General features: G+C 39.3%; 1 protein-coding gene across 3 annotated transcripts; it reads left to right on the forward strand.

Annotated features, from left to right (window-relative positions):
- Nucleotides 1-4,827: 4,827 nt before the first annotated feature.
- On the forward strand, nt 4,828-10,930 carry bcas2 (BCAS2 pre-mRNA processing factor). Of its 3 annotated transcripts, XR_005709328.1 has the most exons (8): nt 4,906-5,097; nt 8,126-8,218; nt 8,307-8,377; nt 9,404-9,565; nt 9,658-9,708; nt 9,802-9,882; nt 9,983-10,194; nt 10,252-10,930. XR_005709328.1 is itself a non-coding variant. In XM_040151740.1 (7 exons), exons 3-7 carry the CDS (start codon nt 8,316-8,318, stop codon nt 10,107-10,109), a joined length of 483 nt encoding a protein of 160 aa, XP_040007674.1. In that variant the 5' UTR covers nt 4,828-4,893; nt 8,126-8,218; nt 8,307-8,315; the 3' UTR covers nt 10,110-10,930. The 3 variants fall into 3 exon arrangements, 2 of the variants coding, with proteins under 2 accessions (XP_040007674.1, XP_040007673.1); XM_040151740.1 differs by lacking the exon at nt 4,906-5,097 and adding an exon at nt 4,828-4,893 and having other exon boundaries at nt 9,983-10,930; XM_040151739.1 differs by having other exon boundaries at nt 9,983-10,930.
- Nucleotides 10,931-11,063: the final 133 nt, after the last annotated feature.

The raw sequence follows: 11,063 nt of genomic DNA on the forward strand, positions 1-11,063 counted from the left end.
ATTAGAATTTATTTTTGTCACAGCCGTGTTTAATTGGTTTGGTTGAAACCGTAGAGGAAGGAATGAATAAATTAGGTAAGTGATTTGAGGTGAAGTGATTACATTTTTTAATTTAACTTCTTCAAAAGGCAATTTATATTGATTATTTTATGTAATTTACGGGGATTGGGTCCTGTTATTATCTTACAACACCACAGTTGGTTTTATATATACATTTATCTGGCAGTGATCTGATAGTGGGGTCTATGGTCTGACAGTGAATGCACTAATGAGGGAGGGGTCCATGTCAGTGATGGTGTAGTTGACTGCACTAGTCCCAAGGGATGAACAATATGTGAACCTCCCCAAAGAGTCTCCTTTCATCCTGCTATTGAGCATATACAGACCTAAGGGGCAACAGAGATGCACTAGTTCTTTCCCCATTTTCTTCACAAGGTGGTCTTGATTGTGTCCCTGGCTAGTGGTGGGGCTGAGCTCTAGAGAGGACTGTTCAAAGCTGTGGCTGTCTCCAGCAGGAGTCAAAGTGATCATTTTGTTAGGATGTAGTTTTTGGTGCTGTTGAGCTGTATTACATGGCGCACGGAGGTGTTCATATTATTTAGCCCACCTTCACTGATTTGAACTACAGCCTCCAAAACGACCAGAAAGTTGAATCAGCACCTCTCTAAAGCAGTTTTAACAAAACTTAACATTATAACCTCCATGAAGGGTAGGGTTTATTACAGGAATGTTTTATTAGACTGCATTAGTTTTAGCCCAAACACCACTGTCTGATAGGTCACTTCAGTAACTTAATGAGTTACCATGGCAACAACAAATCTACCATTCCTTCTTTTGTTTGTTTGTTTGTTTGTCTGTTTTATGTATTTGCAGCTCATTTCTATATTTGGTTGTGTTTTCAACCTGTGTAGATTCTCAGTCATCCAGGTCCTGGTATTTCCAAGTGCTATTCAAAGGTAACTGGCCTTGCTTGAGGTTCTTGAAGACGTTTCACCTCCCACCCGAAAGACATCTTCAGCTCTAACCGACTGGCGGGGAGTCCCAGGCATCTAATCTCCTGCGGGGCTTGTTAACACCCGGAGAGTTGTCGAGGTCACGCGTGAGTCGCTAGGGTCACATGAGTCATGGTGTGAATGGGGTAAACTGCGTAGGAAGGGATCTCAAGGCTGTATTGTAAGTGGCTGATAAGTGCTGTTTCAGACCACTGTGGGAAATATTTACCTGATCAAGTATTATTCAATACAAGCACTTGTCATTAGTATTGTTCAATAGAAGCATTTATCATTAATCAAATAGTGAGACAGACGATTGTTTAATCTTTTTTTATTAAATCAAATAATCGATGTTACACCATTGTTTTTTAACTCGTGCACGTATATATCAAGAGTTGGAGAAGATATTACTAAGCAAAGTGCCTAAAAAAGAAAAAAAGCTTTAACAAAGGGGGGGTCAGATTGCAAGCTCCACCGAGGGCCGGATAGGTGGAAAAGTACAAATATGAATGCTTTCACATTTTGATTCAGTTGCTCCCAGCACCGGGCTAGCAACTACTACACTACACTACAGGGTCTACGACATCAGAACCAGGGGAAATCAGCTAATTATTTGCTAGATTGAACTTAATTGTAAAACTGTGTGGTGTTGGGGCCCTTGCCTAACTGGCCCTGGTGAGGGTTTCCTCTTCCCACCTCACCACCTCCTCTGTTTATTGCTTGTCGTTCCGAAGTAATCTTGGTACTTTAGTATTTGGCGGTGTTTTCTGACTTTGCAGCGAATGTGTTGTCATACTTTGCTTTTGTTTTGTCTATTTGCGTGTGTTTTCTGAAGTCGCAGTGCTTGATCTCTCAGGGCAGCCATATGACTGTCTAAACCCAACCCCCCTTCCACAACATACAACCTATTGTTTCCCGCAGATAACAGAGATAGCAGTATTCCAAAATATATACTCACTGCAAGTAAACAGTCAGAGGCCCCTTTTCAAACCAAACCCTACAACATCTCCCCACCCGATTCCACTGGGTGTTCACGAAGAGGGTTCGCCCACTTAAACCCACTGTGGAGCGAATGTAATCAGTCTGCCACCTCACTGCCCACATTGTTACTTATGTAGCCTATTAATAGTGTTGTGTAAAGGGATGATGTTTCTGACCAAAACACTACTGTTACTATCATAACAGTGGTTACAAAAAGTCACGAGAGTTCCTGTTTCCGCCGGGGAGAGGGAGGTTCGTCCTGAAGCTTACCGCTGTAGTTATGCCCTGAACCTTAGTGGAGGGTGCTGTATTAAGCTGTGAGTGTGACTACAGAGTGAGAGTGGGGAAGATCCGGTTTGAGAAAGGTCCATACTGTCCGTGGTAGGATTAACTGTATTCATTTAACAGGCTTAGAAACTTACTTCATAGATGAAGATTTTATATAAAAGATGTGATCTGTTTATAAAATCTGATGCATTGTGATAGATTCAACTTCTCAACAGTGTATGAATGACATATGAAATAGTTAAAATTAGTTCCACCTTGACTACAACATTAAAGAACTGCTTAATACATCAATAATAATAATACAATAATATAATGATAAAAGACAGATTTACGTTTTTAACATTTTTACTTTTAATGGAGTAGTTTTATATTATAGTATTGCTTCTTTTACTTGAATGATATGAATACTTCTGCCGCGACCGGATACTGTACATACTTTGTTTTGTTAACACCCACAGCTACATGTATATTTGAACTAAATAAATGTAACAACAGCTATAAAGTTTTGAAAGGCTGAACTATCAGAAACAGTACATTTTTTAACATGCCTGTAAATGCAAAAAAACATACAATTTATTAATCTAAAAATATTTGCGTCACCGTATTGATAGAGTGTCATAATATTGGTATCAGGGCAGTAATCTATCTCTCTTGTTAACTTGTTTGCTTTCATAATACAGTTGTATATTATGTAGTATAGTGTAGAATGTAGTTGTAATGTATACGGTATTATTGTGTATTTTGTATAGTGTTTATATAGTGCTGTTCAGAATTTGCACAACTTTCTTTGACAGTACTGTACTTTACTATGGTCATGCCAATTAAGCAAATTATAAATTGTGTTCCAATATCACAAGATATTCCTTTCACTACAATTTGAAAATGTTGAACAGCTGAACCCAGCTCAGGAGACTGCCGACAGAGAAGAAACAATGCAGTCAATCAGAGCACCATGAATTAGCATAATGAAAGCTGACTGGAAGAGGAGGAGAGTTTACAGGCCATAGTGAATGTTGGCCTTGTCCTAAACGGTGCCCTAGCACGGTGGTTCTTTGCTGACTGTGCACTTTTGGTAGTGATGTCAACAAGGGCGTGTTGCGGTGCATGAGTCCTCAAGGATGCACGGACTTAAAACTGGGTGACACCCTTGAGGGGGAGCGGTTAAATGTAATGTAAGGGAACATTTCACTGTGTAAAAGTGAGATATAAAATCCTCTACTATTGGAACCGGTGGTGTCCAAATGTTAAGCAGAGTGTATTGAAAATATCCATCGGCTAAACTACAAAACTAAGTACAGCTGGTCAGTCTAATTACTGTTTTTCTCTTCAAGCATAAATGTGATGATATTAACAGCTGCATGCATAGGTTAGGTAATATATCTGTGTGTTTACTGGATAACAGTGTCCATCCCGATAGACCTGGACCTGGCTGCTGAACTACATTGAAGGTGCTGATACACCATACTTCTAGATTATATTACATTTCATTATTTTTTTTTAGCTTCACTTCCAACACAAAACTTTACACAAAATATAAGTTACCGCCTGAAACAACATAATAATCATTCCATGATCGAAAAGGAGCAAGGAGAGGAAAAGTCTTATATTTCCTATTCTTTCTCAAAACAAATAACATGAATGGTTTTACCACATAGAGTCTCCCAGTGCTTTTAACAACCTTTTTTGTATGTGTGTGTGCTTCTTTGTGTACGTCAAAACACACTCATGCACACCAATGACAAAAGACTAAAAATATACACTGCTCACTGGCTCATATTATTGCATTATTTGGTCTGTACGCATTTTATTAAAATGAATAAAAGTTGAACAACATTTAAAACAATTCCCCAGAAAATTCCACAGCTCGACTCCAGACACTGTAATACACATCTGCTTTGACTTAGTGCGTGCATATTGAGTTTTAAAATCTGATTTCCTTCTGTGGTCATCATCATCAGTCTCTTATACTTTTGAAGCAGTAATCATGCTGCATATTTTGGGCTTGAGGTGTATGGTTACATATGTAGGTCAGAGGTCCTCCGAGGGTGCCCTGCAGTCCGATAAGCGAGGTAGTGGTTTGGAATTAAAGCCATATGTTGCTGACGTTTTTCAGGAAAAACAACTGCCTTATTTAAGAGTCGGTGGTCAAGGCTGATTTTCAGAGTGGTTCATTGGCTTCACACCCTCTCACAAGCAGACCTGCTGGTGCTTGATTTGACGCTGTACCTCTTTGTAATAAACCTTTATATACAATCAAAACTGTGTCAGCTGAGTCTCCTTCATCCACTTCACATTATCATCATCATCTAATAAACTACAGACTCTAAACAAAACTAATAAGGTTTTGAATTCAACTGAAATTTTCAGTTTTATCATCCTTGACTTGCTTAACAAGCCAAGATGTGAAATGTAGATGTAAAATCAAATAAGCTGACTATTAATGTTTTGTTTTTTAAAAGTCTAAATTAAAGAAACATACAAAACAATACAAAACAAAAACCTCTACCAGAGTAGCAACATTTCTGTTTGGGTATTTCGGCTTACCATCTGTCCTTTACAGCTTGGCTTCATCAAGCAGCACTTCTGTTCCACTCCACTAGATGTCAGAAACGAAAACTCACGACCGTGTCAGGTAAGGATTTTATTTTGAAGGTCGGGACCGGAAAGCTCGCTGTTAGTTAGCTGCCTGGAGAAGTAAGAGAGACATTAGTTCAGCAAATTCAGCAATATAGACTAATTGAGAATGGCCGGGACGGCTTCAGTAGCCGGTGAAGTGTTTGTCGATGCTTTGCCGTATTTTGACCAAGGGTACGATGCAGCAGGTGTCAGAGAAGCGGTGAGTAAACAGACCGAGTTTGTATCAGACCGGGACTCTGCTAACCGCAGCGTGTTAGCTTAGCTAACCATGCTATACCTCAAGATGGAAATGGCACACTGGAACATTTTAGTAAGATTTCTATGGGGCATTCTGCTGATAAGAACTATATTTTATTTGCTCACAGTTAGTTACACTACTATATGAGGATATATATTAGAATTACATTAGCAGGGTGTCATTTTAGCTCATAGCTTGCTTGGACTGGGAGCGTAGTTATATTAGAGCGTGTGTACTGTGTCTGTAGAAGCCCACTCCCATTAGGAATATCAAAAAGATCAACAGTCTATAAGTTAGTTTTCATTTCCCTTAGTAGTAGAAATTACTCCTGTGGTATTACATGTATTATTTAGCTCATGAAAAAGCCATATAAAAGCCAGTCTATAAGCTTCTAGCACGATGTAAACTAAACAAATTAAAATTAAAAGTAGATTTTAACAGAGGGGCCAGGTGACACACAGTGAAACTTGGGATTGTGGGGCCCCTGGGGTTATTTTTGCCTGGTGTGTTATCCAACCTTGCCCTGGCACACCGTCGCATTAACCCACATACACACAGTACTGTGCAAAGGTTTAAGGCACGAAAAGTAAATGGAGTGTGCTTTCAAACATAATGCCATGAATAGTTTTCACTTATCATCTAACTTCATATAAAGTGTAGTAAACAGAGAAAAACCTAAAATCAAATCAATATAAAGGGCAGTTTTTTAAGGCACTCCGCAGGTAGGTTGTTCCAAGCATCTTGGAGAACTTGTCACAGTTCCTCTGTGGGTTTAGTCTTTGTCAGTGTCATCTGTCTTTTCATGTAATGGCAGACTGATTCATTATGATGTTGAGACCAGGACTCCTTGTTCTTCTTGTCTCTGAAGATTGCTCTTTATGACGCTGGCTGTATGTTTGGGCTCGTTTTCCATGCTGCAGACTGATCAGATGCCTCCACGGTGGTACTATACTGTGTGATGGATAAGAATCTAAACATCAAAAGCGACTAAAAGTTTTGGACAGTAGTGTACGTTTTAAAGGAGACTTCCACATAGAGGATCTTGTTGGTCTAGGGTGTGATCCCCATCCAACATACAAACCTTATGCTGCTGGAAATGACATTTTAAGTGATGGATAAGAATCTGTCTCTACTTCAGTCTTGAGTAGACCGCTAACCACTGCATTTCCAGTCCTCAACCTTGCCCATGTCTCTGTGCTTCTGCAGAAGAGCTTGGACAGCATATCTGGGAACAACCATCTTTTCTGAAACCTTGCTTATGCAGGATTGATTAAAAAAATTGTTGCTATGCTCACTCTTGCACCTGTCCCTCACCCAGTTTTATTCCCCACACAGCTGTTTCTGTTTCAGTTAATGATTTCGGTTCGACCTGCGCTATATTGTTTTTCATTAGCACCTGTTTGGGAGAGTTGTTTAATCATGCTTTAGACTATATGCCTATACATTGGAGTATTTCCATATGTGCAAATGGAATGTTTGTAGAAGATATAAAATAACTGTGTAAGACTAGATTTTTTATTTTTTTTTGTGAATCATCTAAAATGGCTAAAACTTTTACACAGAACTGTAAATGCAGTGTATTTGGCTTTGTTAGGGGCCAGCCCTCACATAGCTTGGGGGCCCATAGACCTTTTTCACAGCAGACATCCTTACCTGTCATAGCACGTAAAGCATAGGTGTAGTTCACAGCATTAATGATGGCTCTTTAATTTAAACAAAAGTGCGGTGCATTCACCAAAGGGAGGAAAAATGAAGCCTTTATCTCCTAATAATTACTTCTGTATCCTAATTATGAGATGTGTATCTTTTTAAGTATGAAAGGTTTCCCGCTCTTTCATTGACTGAGCTTCGGTACGTGCTGTGCTTGCAGACATTAATGTGTCCTAGTATGCCGTTCTAGTAAGCCAGCATGTACATTACCAGAGCATCTTAGCTGAAACTTCTCACCACTTTGAACTCCATTCAAATTTTTGATAAAGTAATGCGGTTCCTACTGATCACCTCACTGAACAAGACTTAAATATGAATATGTCACCATTACTCCTACACTTTGTATCAGTTCCTTGTCACATTGACACAATTCAAATTCAATTTCAATAGCTCAACACAGCCTGGATCAATTCAACAGAGTTCACGACCAGAGTGGGACAGTCAACATTATATGTTGTAAAAACGCAACATAGACTACAGAAAGTGTACCAGATTTAGGATCCGAGCTGACGGTAGGCTAGATCCCACTGATGGAAAAACTGTCTCTGCAGTCCTCCTATGACACTCCCACAGCAATGTACAGCACCGTATCCTGTGTCTGTGGAGTTCTGTAGTGGAGTATAGTTGAGTTCTTTTAGTTCACCTAAAAACAGAACGTGTCCATCTCATTTGGCGTGTGATCAGGCATGTTTAGTTTGGATGATGCTGATGGTCGGAAGTGATTGTATCACACAATTTGAAAGCCATTTACAGACTTGGCAGGTGGTTTGACCCAATACAGTCTGCTGCTAGTGTTTGACTACCAATTGAAAAAGGAGGGTGCATTTGGAAATTGAGTATGACGCACATCAAACTTCCTCTTTGTGCATTTCAGGTTTAAATTACTTCCATTGCCTAAAAAGAAGTTGTTCATCTAGAGGTTAATGACTTGGCTCACACCTGACACCTTGAATAGACATCCCAAGGCAGCAGCATTTAAAATCATCAATGAAAGCAAATGAATATTGTTAAGAAAACTGGAAAAAAGGCAGAACCTCAGACCCCCATGACACATGAATGCCCATGTTAGGTCTGAATGCTGTTTAGGATGCTTTTTTACCCTGCCAAATAGTAAGATAATAGGGAAACGGAAAAAATGTATTGGTAGTTAAATAACAAAATTTAACTGAATTATCTGTTCAGTTTGAAAATCACCTTTACCAGTGGATGTTGAGACGTTTAGTATAAAGTGAAAAAAGTCTTTTCCTGTGCAAAACGTTGATTCTCCTTTGGCCTCTAGGCTGCAGCGTTGGTTGAGGAGGAGACCAGAAGGTACCGACCTACCAAGAACTACCTGAGCTACCTGCCCACGCCTGACTTCTCTGCCTTTGAGGTGACAAACTCCTCAGACCTCTGAAACCTTCACAGCTTCGACTGGCGTGACAGAAATAACAGCATTTCTTATTTTTTATCCCTCTCAGACGGAAATTATGAGGAATGAATTTGAACGGCTTGCGGCTCGGCAGCCCATGGATCTCCTGAGCATGAAGAGGTAAACTACACACTGCAGGAGCTTGTGTTGGAGCGTCAAGGTAGTTTAGACAGAAGTTGTGCTTTTTCCTTATTTGGCCTAAGAGGACAGGTTATATGCATTAAATTAAGATATACTCAGTAAGGTACTACAAAATATTTTTAGCTGTTTTAGGCTATTTACTCTAGTATTGTCCTGAAATGAATCACCTGTGAAGTCCTTCAGTCAAAATTACTGTTTGAAAAGTAAACATTATCCTGTAATTAACCAACAAGTGAATTCAAATAATGTAAACGGGCCAATAAGTTACAGAGTACGCCACTTGATATTTCTGATGCCACTAGGCAAACAGCAGAGTGTGGTAACTGAGTTTCGAAGACTTGGAAACCCAGCAATAATAATAATGTAAATTATCTCTGACACTAATGATTATTTTCATTTTTGATTAAGCTGCTGATTATTTCCACACTTCTTCATTTGGTTTATGGAATCAGCAAATAGCAAAAATGTCTTGTTTTGTCCAACCGGTGCTCCAAAACCCAAAGAAATTCAGTTAACTATCACAGGAGACCAAGAAAACCAGAAAATATTCACATTTTAGGAGCTGGAACTGGTGAATTATTGCCTAATGCCTAAACAAAATAACTGCAGAAAAAATTTCTGTCGATTGACTAACTGATTACTCATTACAGCTTTAAACTGAGTGTCTTTTTGTGTGTGGAGGTGATTAGAATGTTGAACCATGAACTCTTCTGAAGGAACGGCTTCCTACTATTAGAAGGAAGTGTGTATTTTACTCAAATGTTAAATGGTCACTGTCAGGGGGTGGAGATGATTTCCTGCCAGTGCTCGTTGCTAACACAAATATGGTAATAAAACTCAAAGTGAAGAAATTGGAATTTGTAAATAACTACAAAAATAATTGATAGATAATGCCAACAATAGTTGGTTGCAGCTTCAGGTGTAACCCCACTTTATCATTTAAAAGAATGAAACGGTTGTATTTTTAATTTAAAAAAAAAATCTGTTTTTTTCTTCCCTGTGGAGGTATGAGCTGCCAGCGCCTTCAGCAGGACAGAAGAACGACATTACAGCATGGCAGGAGTGTGTCAACAACTCCATGGCCCAGCTGGAGCACCAGGCAGTCCGCATTGAGAACCTGGAGCTCATGTCGCAATACGGAACCAACGCATGGAAAGTCTACAATGAGTATGTGACAGCAGCCTTTTCTCCAAAGACAGTAACTCGGTGTATTATTAGTCTAAAGGCCGCTAACATGTTATTTTGTCTTCCTCCTGCAGTAACTTGGCCTTCATGATTGAGATGGCACAAAAGGAACTTCAGAAATTCAGGTGAAGGATCACTGGAACATTTTTGCTTGCTAAAAGTGTTGTTAACCTTTTTTCACACTTAATAATTTAATTTATTTTATTTTTTGTACACAGGAAGCAAATTCAGGATATGAACTGGCAGCGTAAGAATGATCAGTTGGCAGGTGGAGCCAAACTACGAGAGCTGGAGTCAAAGTATGTTGTTTGAAGAGCTTATATGTTTATATCACTCTACGTAGGGAATATTTAGGTTAGATTTCCCTCTGTCTTAACATCTGCGTCTGTCCCTCCACAGCTGGGTATCTCTGGTCAGCAAGAACTATGAGATCGAGCGGGCCATCGTCCAGCTGGAGAACGAAATCACTCAGCTCAGGCAACAGCAGGGGGACGAGAACAAGGAGAATATCCGACAGGACTTCTAGAGCAGCCGTAGCAGCTTTCACCCTCACAGCACTGGTCCACAAACTGATGATCCCTCAGTCACAGGTTTCGTCTCGTATCATAAGGGGAACGGGACTAAGAAGCCACGAGATTTAATATAAAACTGCATCATCCAATAACTTTGACATTAAGGAGCTGCCCAGAAACCTCAGTGACAATACACATTTTTATGAGACCTCACTCCTCTTATTCCACTGGAAAAACAGTGGTGGAATATGGTATAATGCGGCTTTTTGAGTTTTTTTTTTTTTTTTTCCCCAAAAGATCACAGATGTTTAAAGCGAGACTATGTACAGTTTGCAAAAAGATGGAACATATTCACCTTCCTACAAATGGAAAGTTGATTTCGTAAGCAATTAAACACACATTTGTTCAATTCGATACAATCATGGGCTTTGCTGCTACAGAACAGCCTCACTGGGTGTGGTATGACCAGTAGCTTATGGTGGCTAATGCTAGCTAACTGTAGCTCGATATTGCTGTGTAACTGGCATTGCGGAGTCGGAACGCTGGCTTGAAGTTTGTTTTCTTCACATGCTACTGTTGTACCAGCATTAGCATTTAACATTACTTCATAAATACAAAACATTATTCAGCAAAATTTACATAGTGTCGCTTTAAAATGTTCTTTATACCAGCATGTAGGGTTCAGTCTTTGAGGCTGCCTACCAACAGAGGACTGAGTTTAGAATTAAGTGTACATAGTTTAAGTCTGTTGAAGACAAATTCTCTCTGTGAGCCCTGTCTTGACTTCCATTCTTGTAATTTTTTATGCTGTTTTAATAAAATTAATATTTCCTAGTGTGTGTGTGAATTGGATTATTTCTTAAATCAGACATCACTATATACATAACCCAACTATATTTTATGGTCTAGTTCTGCTTATGTTAAAATCCCTATGAAGACATGGATTACATGTGTTTTACGTTGTTTTT

The sequence above is a fragment of the Xiphias gladius genome, chromosome 18 (assembly GCF_016859285.1).
Source record: "Xiphias gladius isolate SHS-SW01 ecotype Sanya breed wild chromosome 18, ASM1685928v1, whole genome shotgun sequence".
In the NCBI taxonomy this organism is placed as follows: Eukaryota; Metazoa; Chordata; class Actinopteri; order Istiophoriformes; family Xiphiidae; genus Xiphias; species Xiphias gladius.